At 36.2% G+C, this 20,918-nt stretch overlaps 1 protein-coding gene across 14 annotated transcripts in view; it reads left to right on the top strand.

The window, feature by feature from the left end:
• EMSY (EMSY transcriptional repressor, BRCA2 interacting) overlaps positions 1–20,918 on the top strand; it is an 89,818-nt gene that overhangs the window by 9,043 nt on the left and 59,857 nt on the right. For 5 of the 14 annotated variants that reach the window (XM_032853019.1, XM_032853015.1, XM_032853022.1 and 2 more), the window contains exons 5-9: positions 1,326–1,367; positions 4,664–4,839; positions 6,439–6,591; positions 8,967–9,226; positions 17,754–18,030. In XM_032853019.1, the coding sequence (XP_032708910.1) occupies positions 1,326–1,367; positions 4,664–4,839; positions 6,439–6,591; positions 8,967–9,226; positions 17,754–18,030 (908 nt within the window). The remainder of the gene's footprint in view (positions 1–1,325; positions 1,368–4,663; positions 4,840–6,438; positions 6,592–8,966; positions 9,227–17,753; positions 18,031–20,918) is intronic. The other 9 variants (XM_032853017.1, XM_032853011.1, XM_032853023.1 and 6 more) reach the window with 5 other exon arrangements.

Genomic DNA, 20,918 nt, shown 5'->3' with positions numbered 1-20,918 from the left:
TACAACCCCTGATTTTTATGACGTAGTATAACATAGTTTTGAAACAGTCTTCCTGTTGTATAGCAGATTCCTGAGTCTTTTATCTTAATAGTAATATTTCTTTACTCAGGGATCCTGACCATAGAGGTGTTAACTGTTTATTCAGTTGGTTATGTTTTTGCATTTGGTTAGGCAAGCTTTAAGTACTCAGGTCAAATCCAGGTATAATGTGATCTCTGGATAAAAGGCCACCACAGTTTAGCAGATGATTTGCTTACTTAAAGCAAAGTTCAGTAATAAAGTAGTATGCTCCCCTCATTTGACAGCCCCTTAGAGGTTCTTTGTAATGGTATGTGGTATACATATTGCTTTATAAATAGGCATTATATATTTTCTTTATAACTAATATTTCATGTATTTTGAGAGTCAGAAAAAAGATTGTAAGAATATATGTTCTACTTTTAAGAAATATGAATATATCTTAATTTAACTTTAAAAAAGCCAACAAAATAAAATTATGAAGGATTCTTATCAAATTATTTTCAGATCATTGTAACTATGTGACAGATGGGGGCGTGGAGGGGGGAGGAGGACTATGGGCAAGGATCAAACATTGTATGGAGATAGTGCCTCCTGAAGAATAGAAAGAAACAAATTATCCTTAAATGTTAATGCAAGATGACAGGAACATTTCATTAAAAATAAGATCTATTACAGTATAATTCATTTATTTTTTTATTTTTATCTTTTAATGTGAAATAAAACTAAAGGAAAACATTCAGTGCATTTCCATAATGTGATCAATAGTGTGTTTAAACCAGTTGGCAGTATTTGAATTGACGCCGCAGATTCATTAGTTTCATGTTGTGCTTCGTTGTTCCTCATTTTTATTAACTTATAAAATGGGGTGCTACCTTTTTTTAACTGTGTAGTTTGCAAGCTTCGGTATCTGGATTTTGAGGTTTTTCAGTGGTGGGTATGTATGCACTGTAGAAGTTTGGAATTTTTCCACTAGAGACGTTAAGTATTTAGTTGTCAGGCCAACATGGTTGAACCGTTCAAATATTAATGTGTTCCTTCTTTAATTTGCTCTAAACTTTTGAATTGGGTTGCTCTAAAAATAATGACTGAACCTAGATTCTAATTTGAGATGGTAATAGGAAACTTATGTGCTAGATAATAAAGTAGTAAACAATAGCTTAACATTCAGAGGCACTTAGAGACAGTTAGTACCTTAAAAGCATTGGAAAAATGTTGTGGGGCAATCAGTTGTAAGTTGATGCATCAGTTTCATACTTAAAGGATAACATTTATTTAGTCTCCTTTTCCTTTTTTCCCCTTTAAAGAATGAATTTATCCTTATATTTGGGTGAAAGACCAAGTTACAGGTATGCAAATAGGTTATTATTATTTCAGGCTTTTTCTTGTATTATTTCAAAATTGAAGCTCTCAATTATTCAGGGGCACATATTCCCATTTACGAATTAACCGTGCCCTCTGCTTTTCCTTCTCTTCCCCTCCTCCCCCTCCTAATACTGCCCACCCTTTAGCCATTTTGCTGCTTGGGAGTACCTCTAGTCAGAGGGTGGGAAGGGAGAGGAGGTGAAAATTTTAATTAGTCATTTTACTACTTGTTAGTTGACCTGGAAATGGCTTGGTGGAAGAATTTACAAGTATTTACCAAAGTATTTTTGGATAATATGTGGATTTCTTTAATCTGTTTGACCTCTCCCTTTCCCTCCTCTCTCTATTAGCATGGATAATTGAGAGTTGGCTTTTATCTGCCTGTGTTTCCTTTTTTCTCTCCTTTCTGATTTCTTTAATACATGAATTTAATTTTCTGAAGAGTTTACTTCAGCATATAATTTTAAAAGCTTCTTAGGTCTTTCTGTACTCCTGTTTTAATATTTTATGCTGTGGTTTTAGTTTGACTAGGTGTCGCATTTTACTTGTTGAGCCCAGGGGTTGGTGAGTGTGGAGTGGTAAGGAAGGCATAGTTCCCTTATTCTCTATACCTCCTCTGCCCTCTTTCCTTCAGAAGTAGTAACAGAACCTAAATCCAAAGATTATCTATAGGATGGCCTCATACTCTGAGCCGGAAAAAAGCAACCGGAGCCAAGGGGAATGCATCTGAGCTGACTACATTCCCTTCCCCTCGCCCTTCCCTCCCCCACTCAAAATCGCAGCTTAGGCCAGAAGGAATGTGGTTGAAAGGTGAAGAGAAAGCCGAGAAGATTGAGCACAAAGGAGGTGGAAACAAAAGGAGCTGGGTTTCTGGGATCAAAGAAAAGCCTTGCTTATGGCCGGAAGCATAACACGTGTTTATTATTTGGCACCAGACCATTTTTTTAAGTTTGATACTCGAATTCAGTTTGAAACATGTCAGAATATTATAATATTAAAGCCTGGAATGTCAAGGGGCTTCCGAGTTTTTAATTGTCCCCCCGCCCTTGCCAGTACTGTCTCTAACGTTCAAAGAAAGTGGCTATCTGGAATTACTGTTCTTTTAAACTCCTTCCCCATAAGCTGGACATTCATAGGCTACTGTGTGTGAGTTTCTGTGTGAGGGTAAAGATTTTTTTTTTTTTGCTGGTGCACTGCATACCAAAGGATGTGAGGGCCAAGGTAGTTTCATTAGTATCATGTTAGATTTTTCAGGAAAGGGTCTGGAGCAAGGTTTCTACCCTCCCTTGCCATTCTTAATCTAAATAGAGAAGCGATCCTTATATTGAAACTTAGGGGCTCCAGGGAAGCCCCTGAGTAAGATGTAAAATTCAGTTTAGATGATTTGTGCAACTAATGCATATTTACACCCTCATTACTAAGCAAATAGGAATTTCTTAATCTAATTCTAACATAATTTTTTACTCACTTAAAAAAAGTTTGAGCATGTTTGCATGAGTAGAAATTTGGAAGATTTACAGATTTTTTAAAAAGTTGCAGTTCTGTCTTTTGCACTGCAAATTCTGTCTTTTCAATAGCAAATATACATGTGTTTCAAATTATTAATCTTCCATAATTTCTGCCACCACTTAAACAATGCACCAGGTAAGTGTAGACATCACTTTGTGTGTAAACAATCACCTAGCAAATTTACTAGTGATGTTCTAATAAAATTATAGCAAAATAGGAGTCAGTCAAGAAAACACTAAATAGCTTTTAGAATTTTTTCCTTTGACAGTTAGCTGTAGCCCGTTTCTGTTTCTCTTATTTATACCATTCTCTATTTCAATAACTAGTGTCAAATTGGAGATTATATGATAACAAATTTATGGAGTTAATAGGGGTTTTAGAAACTCTTCTTTCCCTCGTTTTAGGTAGGACTGGTTAAATAGTTTGCAAATTTCTTATAGTAACCCAACTAGATTCATCAACTAGAAATTCCTTTCTGAACTGAAAGTAAATCTTAAGTTGTAAAGTAATTTATTTGTTCCATTCAGCAGAAGTGTATGAACTTAGGAAGTTATTTAACCTTCCAGTGACTCAGTTTTTCCATCCACAAAATGGAGATAATAATATTACCAATTTCATAGGATTATGGAGAGAATTATGAGTTAATACATAGAAAATGTTTAAAATAGTGCCTGACATAAAAAAAGTGCTTAGTTGATATTAACTACCATAATCATCATCATCATCATCATCATTCCATTATCCACTAACAAGGGCTTTTATGTACGCTCTCTAAATATGAAGGATCAGTGGACATTTCAGGTCTTAAGCCTTAGATTGGGTTGTAGAATGTTTGGTTTGGAAAATGTACAGAAATATATCTGATTTAGTAAAGAGATTGATTAACTGATTCTGGGTATATTTTAAACCTTGACACACTGATCATTAGGAGAAGTGATGCAGCTGCCTTTTGTGAAGCCAAATCAAGAGAAGTGACACAATTGTCTTTTCATATTTCAACCATATTTCAGTTGGATTCCTGGGATAAAACTCACTCAAGTTTTTAGAGTAGAGAAACAGAATAGTGTCTACTTAGGGGGATAGTTCAGTGGCCTCAAATATTTCTTAAAGAGTGGTATAAGTAAAATTAAAGTAGAGGCAGGTTTCTTCCACTGACCTCAGATCTAGTTTATTTTTTTATGGGAAGGATACTAATATAACACACCTTCAGTGACACATGCAGTGATATATACAACCCTCTTCTCTCCCTCCATACTTGGTCTCCCTCGTTTACTGCCTCAGTTTCCCTTGTTTGAAAGCCTTAGAACCTCTGGCCATGCAGGCAGTTAGATCATTTTTGCAAAGATTCAGTGAATTCTCTCCTCAATTATTAAATCTAATCTTAAAAATTATAAGTACCTTTTACCTTTTTAGTTGAATAACAAAAATTAAGTCTAAAAGTAGTAGATGTACTAGTTTTCATTAGCAATGCCAGATTTAAAGTAATGAAAATAAGTTCAATATTTAGAAGGCATAAAAATTTTTTTATAGTTTCAGTTGTGTTTAATTATAAGATTTAGATTCTAGAATAAAATGTGTAAGAACTTTGTGTGTGAAATCCCTTGAATTCTGATAATTATTCATAATTTTGATTTTGCTTGCTTAAAATAAAGTCTCTCCTATTCACTCAGGATAGTTTTTATAATTTAAAAAGTTATATTTGCTTGAGAAAATAGTTGATTCATTTTTAGTGATTGAGAACCCTTGTAGCAGCATTTTCTTTTTTGTTTAGTATGTCTGGACCTAATAGCTCTTCAGAATGGTCCATTGAGGGTCGTCGCTTGGTTCCACTGATGCCCCGGTTGGTTCCCCAAACCGCCTTCACGGTAACAGCTAACGCTGTTGCCAATGCAGCTATCCAGCACAATGCATCTCTTCCAGTGCCTGCAGAAACCGGAAGCAAGGAAGGTGAGTAGAAAACTATACTTCTGTGTGTAGAGATGACTTTTCTCAGATTCTTCAAGGAAAGGTATCCTGTTTTTCATCTGTTTTTAAATCCCAGTGTATGAAGGTTACAAAAACACAGTAAGCAGCTCTTACTCTGAAACTAGAAACTGCCAAGTTTTTAGTCTCAGCCAAAACTAAATCTCCCTTTTATTCAAAGTGTGAATTCTATTAATCAGAAAATTGCAAAAGCCTTCTTGGAGAGAATTTTTGATATCAGTTTTGTGAGAAGTGCATGAGAGGCCTTAATGGGTGACATAGAAAAAAAAGGATGGAAGTCACTTAGCTGCTGGGGAAAGATGCCTAACTGATTACTTAGACAATAAAACTCTGTTTTATCTTCTGGAGTCAGTGGTATATGGTGTTTCTCTGTTCTGGTCAGTGTTCTGAATCTATTAGGGATTACCTGGCAGAGGAGAACGCTTTTTTATTGTTATTTAATCTAGTAATTGGTATGTGCTTTACTTGAATTCTCTTGAGATCGCCAAGACTGATATTAAATTCGAGAGCTCGTATTCGGATTGATTCTAGTAGCTTAGTTTGGTATTGCTTGAAAGTAACCCTGAAAATAATGAAGTTGTCAGATTACTTTAGGGAATTGTTGTTTCTTGACTAGCAGTGGATTGTGGAGCAAAATGAGACACTTCATGCATGCCAGGCTCTGTTTTTGACTACAGGAAGCTATATTTAGAGAGAGACAGGTACCAATATACAAAATCCTGTTTTCTTTGTTGTAGGAGAGTTATCTTTCTCTCTTCTTACTTTTACCTTTTCTATCCACCAGCTGTCTGGTAAAGTGAAAACCCCATTTCTAGTAGTCACATCTGCCTTTGAGTCCTAGTTAGCCATTTCTTAGTTATGTAACCTCCAGCAACTTAAGTTTCTGTGAACCCTAGATTCCTCATCTTTAAAATGAGGATGTGGTGGTGTGAGAATTCGTGCTAATATATGGAGAAGGATTTAGTGTAATGCATGCTATCAGTAAATGGTGTCTTATGAACTATTCTTCCTTCTTGTTGTCATTCAGGAAATTAACATATGATGTCATTTAGTTGAGTTATTTTTGTACTGGTTGGATGGCAAGTGATTATAAGTTGTTTTATAATAAAGTAACCTTGCTGTGGTTCCCCCCAGTAGCCAAGTTGGAAATTGCCATGGTTAGGGAAAAATTACACATCACTCCATCATTGGTGCTGCTGTCAGTATTAAAAAGGGAATACAAGTACGTGCCTTTTGTCTAACTCTTGCCGTGAACGAAAAATTATTTTTATTTTTCTCAGTATAGTTTTAAACTTGATTTCTTTATAATTGTGCTCTTTTCCATTGGCAATGTCACCTGTAGACCAGCTATTACATACTTGAGTAAAACCCAGTGAAGTGATGATTTTCAGGAAGGGTTATTAATACCTTTTAACTTAGTGGACCTAATACCTCGTAATGGCCTCTAACTTCTGATCACATGAAAATGTTAAAATTGGCCTGCAGTAAAAAAAATTACTTTTCTGTATATGCGTGGACAGTTTTGGTGAAAGTTAACAGCAAACTTTCTTATCGTTCCTTCAGTAGTGGTTTGCTATTCCTACACAAGTACCACGTCAACCCCAACCTCTACCCCTGTTCCAAGTGGCAGCATAGCAACGGTTAAGTCTCCAAGACCTGCCAGTCCTGCCTCCAATGTAGTTGTCTTGCCAAGTGGAAGTACTGTTTATGTCAAAAGTAAGTGATATTCTCAGTGTTATCAGGGCCATCTTGGCTAAATGCTGCAACATAGGCTCCGATTAGATCTGCCTTCCTGGATTAAATCATCGGTCCACTGGCTATTAGCAGTGGTTAGTTTTTGAAGGTTGTAAATTCCTTTCTTTACATGTGACTAGGTATATATTGCTTTTTAATCAGTACTGGGGTTGAGAAATGACGTTTTTTTGTTCTCTGTGGGAAATCTGCCTTGAACAGTGCTATCTTCCAAGTATTCACTTATTTTTGTTGTCATGGAATAGAAATGTGAATGGAAACTGAAGAAATGTGCTTATATGATTTATTCTGCATTTACTCCTATAATTGTAATCTCTGTAATATTCTTTAAAAAAATTATTTATATAGCATATCATCCAACTGTTACATTCAGTGCTACGTTCTAGAGAGTCCATCTTTTATATTTCTAGTTGACTGTAAGCTTTTGAAGTTTATTTACAATTTTTAACCCCTTGATTCTCTCCTGTGAAACAGTTTAAAGACCAGGTCATGTTTTGGTTTTAGTGTCTGTTATGTCAGTATTGTTTTACTTTTGTTATCAGCTGGAGATTACTAACATTTAAGTTTCATTTTTCTCAATATGGCGATAAACCTGATTTCTTTGTAACTTTTAGAGGTAGAGTTGCTGTTTTAGGAATGATTTTAGGTCATTGTCAGCCTTATTTAAATTAAAGTCTAAAAATGAAGGTATAACTGTATAAGGAGTTATATTTTATTAACAATTCCATAAGTCATGCTGTATACTTATTTTTGTCTGCTCTGTAGAGATTTCCTGTGTATGTTGCAAGGTTTTATGTTTCTCACTTGATTTTTTTTTTTTTTTAAGTCTGCAAAAATAATTGAGGCTTTAGTTCATAAAGAAGAAAACTAAGAATCTGGAACTGTTAAGTTTCTATCTGATTTCTGTAGATTTAGCCAAGGTGACTGTAAGAGATCTGTTTTTTTGTTTGTTTGTTTGTTTGTTTTTGGTAATCTCTACCTAACATGGGGCTCGAACTTACAACCCTGACATCATTGTATGCTCTTCTGACTGGGCCAGTCAGGCGCCTCACAATCTACTTTTTTTTTTCTTTTTAATCATTTTTTAAAACATTGAGAGTGAATCCCAAACCCAATGAAACCTTTAAACATAAAATGTTGTTTAAAGTAATGGGAAGTTTATTGCTTTATTCTCAGAAGTCACAGAGGCAACATTAGTTGGAGATATAATCATTCATTAATCTAGCTTCATATGTACAAGGCACTTGTCAGGGAAACAAACCAATAAGTCTTAGTCATTGCCATCTGAGAGCCCCTTAATAATGGGAGATATGCAGTCCAACAGCTACAGTGCCCTGGGGTAAGTGATACAGAAGAGAATATACAAAGTGCTTAAGCTCAGAGGAGATGTGGATTAGTTTTGCTTAGAGGAGTAAGGGAGAACGTCACTGAGGAGATGATTTGCAGGATGATGAAGAGTTCATTGTTGGTAGGTAGTATTCCCCAAAGAACAATAGCGTTTGGAGAGTCTGGCTGGGTAGAATGTGGTAAGGTGGCTTTGGGGAATCATGAGCAGTTCAGTGTATCGGGATTATAGGGGGCACAGGGTTGGGTAGAATAGGGTATAGTTGGCCCTAGAGCAATGTGGGACTAAGGGACGCTGACTCCCTGTACAGTCAAAAATCTGCATATAACTTGACTCTGCAAAAACTTAACTAATAGTCAACAGTGGGCCAGAAGTCTTACTGGTAGCATAAACAGTTGACTAGTATGTATTTCGTATATGTGTTATGTACTATATTCTTACAATAAAGTAAGCTAGAGAAAAAATGTTACTAAGAAAATCATAGGAGGAAAGAGAAACATTTACAGTAATGTACTGTATTTCTCAAAAAAAAGCACGTATTAGTGGACCTCTGCAGTTAAGACATGTGTTTGTATTCTTGGAAAGCTGTAGAACCTTGAATGATGTAGTAATGATTTAAGTGCCTCTTCTTGTAGGGAGATAAAAACTACTTAAGGATTTAAGGCAAAGCATTGACACCATTAGATATAAGATTCTGTAACTGACAGCAGGATGGAGGATTGAATTGGAGTGATTGGAAGCATGGACACCTTTTAGGAGGTTGCTAAAATACAGGCTGGGGATAAGAAGGCCTGACATAGCCAAAGTGTTAGAGAAAGAAGGAAAGGTATTCAGAGAAAAATTCTGAGGGAAGATTGATAGGACTTACTGTTCGATTGGGCTTGAGGCAAAGGAAGAGAGGTAAAGGACAGCTGATGACACAAAGACTTAAAATGAAGTATAAAATGCAGGGTTAGATCGTGATAAGTACAACAAAACTGTCATTGCCTTTCAGGTGTTAGCTGTTCAGATGAAGATGAAAAACCCAGAAAACGAAGGCGAACAAATTCTTCTAGCTCCTCCCCCGTTGTCCTAAAGGAAGTTCCAAAGGCTGTTGTTCCAGTCTCAAAGACTATCACTGTGCCTGTGAGTGGCAGTCCCAAGATGAGCAACATCATGCAGAGCATTGCCAACTCCTTACCACCCCACATGTCTCCTGTGAAAATAACCTTCACCAAACCATCAACACAGACGACAAACACAACAACACAGAAGGTATGTGAAGGAGGGAGTCTCTGTCTGCCAGTTGCTGTTTCCATCTCTTTCAGTCAGTATGATTCAGATTTAACAAACATGCACTGAGTGCTTACTATGTGCTTGGCATTATGCTGGGAACAATCAGGTTTCTTTAATTCTCCACAGAAAGCTTTGGGATAGATATTACTAATTCACTTTTTGTAAACAAGGTTCAGAGATGACAAATGACTTGTCTAATGTCACACAGCCAGCAGATGTCATACTTCTAAGACTTGTTCTGTTTTATTACTGTAATGCCATTTGGGAAAAAAATGAAAATGTAGATTTTTTTTAACCTGTATATGGATAACTTTACCTTTAGGAACTCAGTTTTTACTTTGCCAGAGTAACAAAGTTGTCAGAAGTGGGTGTTTTATAGAAGAAAGGAAGGATATGATTAAGTGAATAATTATTGTTGCCTTCTTTTTTTTATTCTTTGTATGGTATCCTTAGTTCTTTTCCGAAACTCTTCTTAGTATGTTCAGATCATCAGTATTCTGTCAGTTGTATGTTATTAGAACACTCTAACTTTCCACACTAATCTGGATGCTGATGGCACCCAAGGCTTGTTGCACACCTGTATTTCTGGAGTCTCCCTTCACTAGCATGCTGATACCCATCTTTCGTTTATTTACTCATTTGCTGGAGCATCCTCTGGTAGCTTCTTGGTATATGGGTGGATGGAAGGTAAAGTTTTGGAGACCTTGTATGGTGGACTGAAAATGTCTTTATTTTAGTCTCCCACTTTCTTGATGGTTTAGGGAAAGTATTTTTTAGGTTGGAGGTAATTTTCCCTGAGAACTTTAAAGATAGTGCTCCATTGGCTATTGCCTTCAGTATTGCTTTTGAGAAGCCCAATACCGTTTTAATTTCCTCTTTTTCTCTTTGAAAACTCTTGGTAACTTTTAGAATTCTGAAATTTCAAGGTAATTTTTCTTGGTGTGGGTCTTTATTTTATCCATTGGTGCATACTCAGTGGTCCCTTTCACTTTAGACACTTGTATCCTTCAGTTCTGGGAAATTTCTTGAATTATTTCCTAGGTCTTTCTCTGTTCTCTCTTTTTGGATCAACTATTTAGGATGTTGAACTGCCTGGATCGATCCTTTTGCTTTTCTTTTCTCGTTCCCATTTTCTATTTGTTTGCTTTTTCTTTTTACTATAATAGTGGTTAAAAGCCTGGATTTTTGGAACTAGACTTCTGAATTTAAATATCAGTTTTTGCCACTTAACCAGTTTTGTGACTGTGGGGAAACTAAATTCTGGAATTAAGTTTTCTCATTTGAAAACAAGGAAAACAACCTATAAGATTTTGGGGTGTAAATAAATGAGATAATAAATATAAAACTGTTAGAATAGAGCCTAGCACATAGTAAATGCTCTTTAAGTATTATTTTCTTTATCCTTTAATGTTATTCTTCACTACTTTTCTGGATTTGTCCTTTTAGCTATCATACTTTAAACTTCTGGTAACTCTTTCTTAATCTCTAAAAGTTCCTTTTTAGTAAAATCACTGTATCCTGATGATATCCATGATTTTTTTTTTTTATGTTTTATTCTTTTATGTTTTCTCTCTTACCTGTAAGTTCCTTGTATCTATTTGTTTTGATCTCTGTTTCATTTTAGAGTTTTCTTAAATGCTAGCTAGCTGTCCATTATATATGAATATGGGCACTAAAAACTGACAGAAAGCTGTATGTATAGGGTGGGGCATGTTGGCTGGCGACTTTCATTGTAGACCTCTACCTAGGCTGTTCTGTTGAGAAAAACCTACTACCCCTTTACCTCTATCAGTTACCAGTCTCGTTATGGCTTTATTATGGACTGGTAAGATTTCCCCAGAGAAGAATTTTCCAGTCTCCTGCTTAGAATAGTTAGCCAGTCTGCTAGTATTTTGGGAGTAAATGGAGGGAATGGGCTGGGTAGTCTGACCATTCAGTATATAGACTTCACTTAACCCCTCTGTAGCACAGTACTCGGCTCCCTTGGCCCAGTTTTAGCAAATTCCCTTGGATTCAATCTCTCCCTCAAGAGACTAAATTCCTAATCTTCCTTTAGGGTGGGGGAGGATAGCTGTAAATATATATGCTGCTTAAGTAGATTTTCAACTAATTTTCCTCTCTCTAGTGCTACTTTTACTCCCACTTAAGACATATCTTCTGCTCTCAAGTCCTGAGTCTTTCTGGGGTTCTCTGTTTCCACTTTGAGGTTATGCGTGATTGATTACTACTTATCTGTTGTCTACTTTACAAAACTTCACAGCTGTTATCTTCTTTCCATTTTGACCTTAGGGGTTTACATGCCTCTTCCCCTTTAAAAAAAAATCCCTTCATATCATTTTAGAGGGATTTGGGGGAAGGAAGGGAGAGGTACAGTCTTATCTTCCGCAGATGATCTTTCCTATCTTTGAACCCTCAGACACACAATAACTTTCATTTAAAGAACCTCCTTGAGTTTCCTGGAAAGATATCATTACATAATACATGAGAAATTATTTTCTTAGTAAACTGTAAGCAATAATGAGCTGATCTGTGGAATATAATTCTGTTTTCAGTTTCAGGATGAGGCATTATGGTACAGTGTTAAAATCAAGAATTTTTGTAGTCAGAGAGGCCTGAGTTGGAACCCCAGCTCTTCTAGTATGACTTGAGATAAATTAGGTCTTTCTGAATCTGTTTTCCCATTAGTGAGATGAGAATAATGCCAATCTTAAAAAGTTACTGTGAGGATTAAATGAGATTGGATATTTTAAAGTACAAAATAGCTATATACTCAAAAAAATGTTAGCTCTTTTTCCTTGCCAGTATTTTATGTAAGGCAGTGTTTTATTTATTTGCACCATTGAGAATGAGCTCTTCCAAATGAATTCATCAATTAACTGAAGCTTACCCCTTAATATGTAGAAATTGACTATTTTTGATAACTTTTTAAATGTTAAACTGAACATGGTTTTTGCATTTGTTTTTGATGACTCCAAGGTAATCCTTCTGAATGTCACTTTTCATGTAATATAATACAGTTAATGCTTTCTGGACTAACCCTATATTAAGTGTTATCAGTCTCCTCTATGAGTTTATAAGTCTGCTTACTGTAATTTTTTACTGCCCCCCCCCTTTTTTTTGCTGGGACTTAACTTGTCTGTAATTCTTCTATGTTCCCCCCCCCTTTTTTTTTTTTTAAAGATTTTATTTATTTATTTGACAGACAGAGGTCAGAAGTAGGCAGAGAGGCAGGAAGGGAAGCAGGCTCCCTGCCGAGCAGAGAGCCCGACGACGTGGGGCTCAATCCCAGGACCCTGGGATCATGACCTGAGCCGAAGGCAGAGGCTTTAACCCACTGAGCCACCCAGGCGCCTCTGTCTTCCCCCTTCTTAACTGCTCTTTTAATTTGGTATTTAAGAAATAGTGTAGCAAAGTTTGTTTTTTTTTTTTAAAGATTTTTTAATTTATGACAGAGAGATAGAGCACAGGTAGGCAGAGCAGCAGGTAGAGGGAGAAGCAGGCTCCCCACTGAGCAGGGAGCCTGATGCAGGACTGGATCCCAGGACCCTAGGATCATGACCTGAGCCGAAGACAGACGCTTAACCAACTGAGCCACCCAGGCATCCCAGTGTAGCAGAGTTATATCTGAAAGAGCACCCATCTCCCATCATGTCTTTTTGTTTCCTTACTCGTTTTATTTTTTATTTATTATACTTATAACCAGTTAGTATCATATTATATTTTTATTCATTTCCTGTTTCTCATATGTTGCTGAGGGTAGAAACTTTATCTTATTCATCACTGTATTTCCTAGTATTTAGAATAGCTCATAGAAGGTGTTTATTAATGTTTGTTGAATGAATGAATGAAAAAATGAATAAATAGATCTGATTCCTAGTTCTGATTCTGCCAGCTTTCTTGAGCCTCAGTTTCTGTATAAAACAAAGATCATAGTACTTACTTCGTAGAGTTATCAGGAAAATTACATGAGATGATTCATGGAGAGTACTTAACATAGCACATATGATGAATGCTTAGTAAATGTCACCTTAACATTTTTAACTTTCAAATCTTCTTTGGAAGATAGACATAGATAAAAATACTTGTAAAAGATGGAAGGTTCACCTGTAAGTGAAGTTGGCGTTTTTTGTTTTGTTTTGATTCGATGACTTTATCATATCTTTATTTTTGCTTTTTCTTCGGAATTGCCAATTGAGAATGGGTAGTCGAGGTTGTCGACATATGATGCTTATAAGCATATTTATCTCCACGGTTATATGAACCCTACCAGGAGATTCCAAGCTCAAAACCTTAGATTTGTCCTACTGTACTTAAAAAGTAAACATTTAAAACAAATTAAATTAAAAATAAGACTCATTCATTCCACAAATATTTACTGAGTATCTACTATGTTCCAGAGGCAAAACTATACTCTGATTTCATGTGTACCCAGTGCCATTGGTTTTGTTACGTCTTGGACAGGCTGAGTATGGTAGCACTAATAGATCTTTGGGATTTTTGTTTGTTTTTTGTTTTCCTTCTGCTGGGTAATTGGACTTTCTTGAAATCTCTGAGGCTGTTTTCATTACTGCATTCACCTTTGATTTCTCACAAATCCTATGTAAGTCAACTTAGGAATTATTTTAGGTAAAGTGACTTTACATTAAGTATAATTACTTATGAATTTGTGGACTTGATTCAAATTCAAATAGGTCATATATTTTCAGGGTAGACAAATTTCCACCTATGTTAATACGGTGCCTTCATTTTAAGTATAACATTGGTACAGCACTTATATGAAAAAAGCAACAAAATATAGCTTTATGCTTTCATGTGCTTGATTGATATTTTTCATTTTATCCTTAGGGTGCAAGTCCCAGCACTCTTAAGGAGTTTTTGTGAGTGCTAGAAGGTCAGTAATTTGAATTATGGCCTGAATAAACACTGTTTGGTTCACTTGGTTTCAAAATCCCTTTATTTCCCCTGTTGTAATTCATAACTTTGAAGTACAAGTGCATTTTCTTTAAGGTGGATCTCTAATTTTGGATAACCGCTTTTCAGATCAGAAATCAACATGCAGACTGAAATCTTAAAATATATTTTATCATTCGTATCTATAGCCTAAAAAATGCTCTTAAGGACTTCTAGATTTATTTTGCTGAAATTTTGTCTTAATGTTAGAAGCCTACATGGATACTCTAGTTTTTAAACACTGGAATTATTTGACACAAGTGTGAATGCTTCCCCTTCCTTGCCCATGACAGACATTGTTAATTGACTGTGGCATACTTTCCTGCCAAGCCTTGGTGAATCCTTACCTGTGTCACAGAGTCCTTATAAACGCTGCTCCAGGAAGCTACTACTATGAGTTCAGAGTTGGCAAATGTGAAGATGTGAAACTTAATTACCATTACCACTATAATTGGTTTGACTGTGGTAGTAGCTATGAGTTCTTTGGATTCTCAGGGGTATCAGAATTTGGGGAAAATATATATAACATTTTATATGTATATATATATAAGATATATAACATTTTTTAGTGGAACAAAAAAAGAATACATAAAATATATCTCCAGATTGAATTGATCCATAACACCTTTACCGAAGAGTAGTAGTAATCTAATAACTACTGTTTGTTGACTGCCAAATATTGACCACCTGCTATGTGCCTAGCACTATGTTAGATGCTTCACATCATTATCTCATTCAGTCCTTGTAATGATTTGCAAGGTAGGTATTATTATCCCTATTTTATAGATGAAAATAGGAGTCCAGAGATTTTTAACCTGTCTGGGAGCCTGCCATTTGTCAGTGGCCGAAGCAGAATTAAGCTCAGGTTCATTTGACTCTTAAACTTCTAGTCTTTTTACCATTTTGGTCTATTTCTTCTCAGTTTATATGATAGCGTTTGATTGTTTTTGTAATAATGCTATATAGATATTTGCTGACCGAGTCTATCTAGAAGTATGCTGGTCAACTCTATATAGATGTTTGCTGGTCAAGACTTAGATATCTGTCTAAACTCATCAAATAATTAACAAACTGCTTAAAGTAGTTATGTCTTATAATTCTCCATGACACTTCAAATGTATAATAATGATGATATAGTTAAAATAGTGATGATATAGTCATCTTTGAGTTGTCAGTATTGAGTGCAGACATACTCAGTAAATTTTGAACAACTGATGTAATATCAGGCCTTCTTTAGGACTAATGTGAAAATGAAAGAGAATTTCTCCCTTAATTTCTTTGGATTTTTCAAAACCGTTTTCTGCCCTAGATAGGTAAAGGGAATTTTGGTGAAAGAAGAAAAAGAAACTCTGCTCTGTTTTGGGTATCACCATACCACCATTATGCCCACCCAGAATAAAACTGTGATACTATAGTTTTGTAAATGATTTTTGTGTTCTCAGCTGTAAAATGGGGATAATAATAGTGTCTGTGTTACAGAATTTTGGGGAGATTGAAATTTAGCTAATGCACATTAGCTCTAGGAGTTCATCTTTATTATGTTATTTTCCTTAGGCCTACAGTTTCTCTACATCAACAAGTCTTATTGACTCTACCTCTTAAAAGAATCTACATGTGATCACTTCTCTTTATTTCCACTATTAATACCCTAGTCCAAGCAGCCTCTATCATTTCGTGCCTGCTCTACTGCAGCAGTATATTTACTAGTCTCACTGCTTCCATTTTTGGCACTCACCACATAGCAGCTAGAATCATCTTTTAAAATATAAATCAAATTTTGTTGTTTCATCACTTAAAAATCCCCCTATGGCTTCCTGTTGTACTTAGTGTAAAATTTAAATCCTTTACTCCAGCTTATAAGTATAACCTGGCCTCTCCTTACTTTGCCAACCTCTCCTTACTCTATATAGTTTTTGCTACACTGACTTTCTTTGTTTTTAAATACATCATGCTATAGGTCCTTTGCTCTGTTGTGTTTTTTTTCATCTGAAATCCTTTGCCTCCCTATGTCTTCTACACTTTTCTAGCCACTCAGGCTAACTTTGAAGTCTCTTTCCTGCTTCTCTTTTCCCCTCCATTCCCTGTATCAAGCTATGAGCAAATCCTCTTCATTTTATCTTTAAGTATATTCATAATCTGTTTACTTTTCATCACTTCTGCTATAAACACTTTGGTCATAATCATCTCTGCTTGCTTTATTCCAGGAGCATCCTAATTGTCTCCCTCTTTCTACTACCTCTGCCCTACTGTACTCTTCATCTAGCAGACAATAATGCTTTTTTAAAAATATTTTTTGGAATAGTTTTAGATTTACAGAAAAATTGAGGAGATAGTGCAGAGAGTTTTCATATACCCTATACTCAGTTTCCACTGTTCTTAACATTTTATATTACTGTGGTACTTTATTGTAATTAATGAACTAGTATTGATGCATTAAGATTAACCAAAGTCCATGGTTTGTTCAGATTTCTCTCTTACAGGATACCACATTACATTTACATGTCATGTCTTCTTAGGTTCCTCTCGGCTGTGAAAGTTTCTCAAGACTTCGCTTGTCTGTGACAGCTTCTCAAGACTTCGTTTGACCAGTATTTTAAAGAATACTGGTCAGATATTTTGTAGGAGGCTCCACTATTGGAATTTGTCTGATGTTTTCTCATCATTAGACTAGGGCTTGGGGGTTTTGATAAAGTGCCATTTTCATTTATCATATCAAGGGTATATAGCATCAACATTATTTTATATCATCTGGTCTCCCATTACATCCCTGATTCTGTCTCCTACTACTCTCTGTGTCCTAAATTCCGGTCCCATTCATTAAGTCCTTGAAGTTTATTGAAGATACCAAGCTTGCCTCTGCCTCAGGGCCTTTTTATTTGCTGTTTTCTATGCCATTGGAGCACTTCTTCAAGGTGGCAACATGGTTCACACCCCTGCTTCTAGCTTCTGCTCAAATGTTACCTTATCAGAAAGATTTTCATGGACTCCTGTATAAACAATAATACAGTACTCTCAGTATTCTTTATTTCCTACCCTACTTAGTGTCTGTTCCATTTATCTCTATATGACATATATGTGACATATATTTTCTAATTTGTTTATTGTTTTCTTCCCCGCCTATAAGAATTTAGCTCCATGAAAGTATGAACTTTGTCTGCTTTGTTCATTTCACTATCCCCAGCATCTAGAACCATGCCTGGCACATAGTAGATGCTCAACAAATATTTATAAATGAATGATTATCCAAATTACTTTCTAGAAAGATTGTACATATTATACTCCCTAAGCAGTATATTGAAATGCTTATTTCACAGTATCTTATACAGCATTGAACATTATTTTTAAAAATACTTGGTTGGTAAAAATTGTTTCTTTTAAACATATTTTGATGGTTACTAGTAGAGGAAAGCTTACACATATTTTTAGTTGTGTATTTTTCTTTGGTGAATTGTTTCTTCATATTTCATAAGCTATTTTTGGATTACATGTAACTATGAGTCTAGATACGTTAGTAGTATAGTGGGTTCATAAAAATAACTTATTTTTCCTTCCTTAGGTTATTATAGTGACCACATCACCAAGTTCAACCTTCGTGCCCAACATTCTCTCCAAATCCCATAACTATGCAGCAGTCACTAAGCTTGTACCAACATCAGTCATTGCTTCCACAACCCAGAAGCCACCAGTGGTTATAACTGCTTCACAATCCTCCCTGGTCAGTAGTAGCAGCAGTGGCAGCAGCAGTTCTACACCATCACCTATTCCTAACACAGTTGCAGTGACAGCTGTGGTATCTTCCACACCATCCGTGGTCATGTCAACAGTAGCACAAGGTGAGTGGTGACCTGCCGTGTAATTCTGTACCTGTGGTGTATGGGGATTTTGAAGACAACCAGCTGGGTATATTTTTCTGCTTTGGGTATGAGGATCCCTGCTTTTTATATCAGCAATTCTTAAATGAGGAACTTGAAATTACAATGGACTTTTGAGCAACACAGGGGTTAGAACACTGACCCCTGGCACAGTTGAAAATCCACATATAACTTTGACTCCCCCAGAATTTAACTACTAATAGCCTACTTTGACCAGAACCCTTACTGATTAACAATCAATATATTTCATATGTTGTAGCCATCAAATACTGTATTCTTATAGTCAGGTAAGCTAGAGAAAGGAAAATGTTATTAAAATCATAAGGAAGAGAAAATACATTTCTCATACTGTACTGTATTTATTGAATAAATCTGTGTATGAGTGGACCCATACAGTTCTTTGAGTCAGTCTTACTCAAGATTCTTAGGCAGGGGTGCCTGGGTGGCTCAGTGGGTTAAAGCCTCTGCCTTCTGCTCAGGTCATGATCTCAGGGTCCTGGGATTGAGCCCCACATCAGGCTCTCTGCTCAGCGAGGAGCCTGCTTCCCCCTCCCTCTCTCTCTGCCTGCCGCTCTGCCTACTTGTGATCTCTGTCTGCCAAATTAAAAAAAAAAATTTTTTTTAAAAAAGATTCTTAGGGGAAACATTAAGTATACAACGTTTTCAGAGTAAGTAACCCAATGATAAGAAGCAGGAGGAAGAGGATGAGTTCAAGGACATGTCATTCACCCTTTCTTCAGTCTTCCTAAGTTTTTCTGTATGGTGGATGATGGGAGATATTAAGAGGAGCTAAGGCTGAACTGAAGAACAATTGCTTCTTAGTAATTCCAGAGGAAAGGAAATGTGGAAATCTTAGTTCCATATTAGCCTAAATAAGTTTAGCTCTCTTCCATATCTTTGTCTTCCTCCCTATGAAAGCCAGATAGCATACTTTCAGAAATCTTTTTCTTAGTGCTAGTGAGTCTTAAGATGGGGATGGGAGAGAAGCATGTACTGTACAGAAATCACACTCATGGTTGTGGTCTATCAAAGGGAGCATAGAGACAATATGGAATACAACTTAGTTTTAGTTTTCATTGAATTTTACTTGAACAATACATAGCTAAAGATAGGGTGGGACTTAAAAGTGTCCTAGTTTATGAACTAGTAGTGAATGCAAGCACTAGCATAGGAAAACAGAAGTATTTTTCATCATTGTTTTAGTAATGTTTAGTGTGTTCTCTGCAGCTGCGTAGGCAAGGAAGAAGCTATATAGATGCGACGCCATCAGTATTCCTTTACTTTATAGCTCCAGTGCTAGGATGTGAAAGCAGCTGTCATTATTTCCTGGCTCTTATACCTATTTAATGTCTCAATCAAGGACAGAAAATAGTAGTCTTGAAATTTTCTTTTATTTGTTATTTTAAGTAATTAAAAAAAATTCCAACTTTTCTATTTGCATAGCAGTAAACTGTAATAATTTTTATACAGAAAGTTTGTTGAAAATGTTAGTTACAAACATGATCCAAATTCATCATTTTAAAATTTGAAGGTGGGAGAAGGGACGGCCACCTCTGTCCTTACCTGAGTGATCCTTGTATCAAAACTATCATCCACTGATAATTATTTTTTCCTTCCAGTACTCATCACACAGTTTGTTGAAGTTATATTGAACTATTAGAAGAATTACTGTTCTTCCAAAGGAAGATGTTATTACTTGAGATAAAAGGGGGGGTTCTCTTGGCCACTGATGAAATATCTTTTTTTTTTTTTAAAGATTTTATTTATTTATTTGAGAGAGAATGAGAGAGAGAGAGTGCCCTAGTAGAGGGAGGGGCAGAAGGAGAGGGAGACCACCCCCTGGGATCATGACCTAAGCCAAAGGCAGACACTTATAGACTGAGTCACCTGGGAATCCCACTACTAATGAAGTATCATTAGGCAAAATGAATATTCCATTCTTCTGTTTCTCACACTGTTTTTTCTAGGTATCCTCTGAAACTCTTGGGAACTTAAGACTTCCCTGTTTTCTCCTTTGCTTCTTATAGTATTCTGTATCTTTTTGAGCTCCAGGTAGTTATTGGGGAATTGAACAGAATATCTCAGAGGTTTCTTGGAAATTCACTGGAATTCAATAGAACATGAGAGCTATAAAAATAAACTCATGAATGCAGATACTCAGGGAAACTATGATTCTTTTGAGTCTTTGAGATATTTAATTTAGCTATTACTAGTGCCAAAAAAATTAAAGCAATTCCTTTTAAAAAAGGTAAATATTAGTGGAAGTGGTAATATACAGACCAGAGCTGTCATTCTGACTGTAGGGCTTCTGTAGCAGCTTCTGTGTGGCTAACTGGGGGACAAGGGCATTCAGTGTCTACTTTTGTCGGGGACTAGAGACAGGCTATTTCAGAGTTGATGTATCTGTCTCTGGTTATTCTTGTAAGGGCAGCTGGTGGTAAAGGGGGGAAGAGTCTTAATGGCAGCAACTTGGTAAGTGATTCCATGTTTAAAAGTGTAGAGATGGTTCCAAAGGTAGGGGGTATGTTCTTATGGTTGGTTTATGCCAAGGGGATGGAAAGGAACCCCTTAATATTTCAAATATGGGAATTTTAAAAATTTTGCCAATGAGAGTAGTTATTTGGGGTTGGTCATCTGAAAGTTTAAAGGATGATTTAGGAGTGCCTCGGTGGCTCAGTTAAATGGCTGCCTTTGGCTCAGGTTGTGATCTCAGGGTCCTGGGATCAAGTCCCATATCAGGCTCCCTGCTCAGGGGGGAGTTTCCTTCTCCCTCTCCTCTGCTGCTTCCCCTGCTTGTGCTCTCTTGGTTTGCTCTCTCTCTCTCAAATAAATGAATAAAATCTTTAAAA

Source organism: Lontra canadensis, unplaced genomic scaffold, assembly GCF_010015895.1.
Source record: "Lontra canadensis isolate GAN:19392208 unplaced genomic scaffold, GSC_riverotter_1.0 scaffold7, whole genome shotgun sequence".
Lineage (NCBI taxonomy): Eukaryota > Metazoa > Chordata > Mammalia > Carnivora > Mustelidae > Lontra > Lontra canadensis.
Note: the sequence above shows the minus strand (reverse complement) of the source record. Positions and strands in the feature narration are given on the sequence as shown.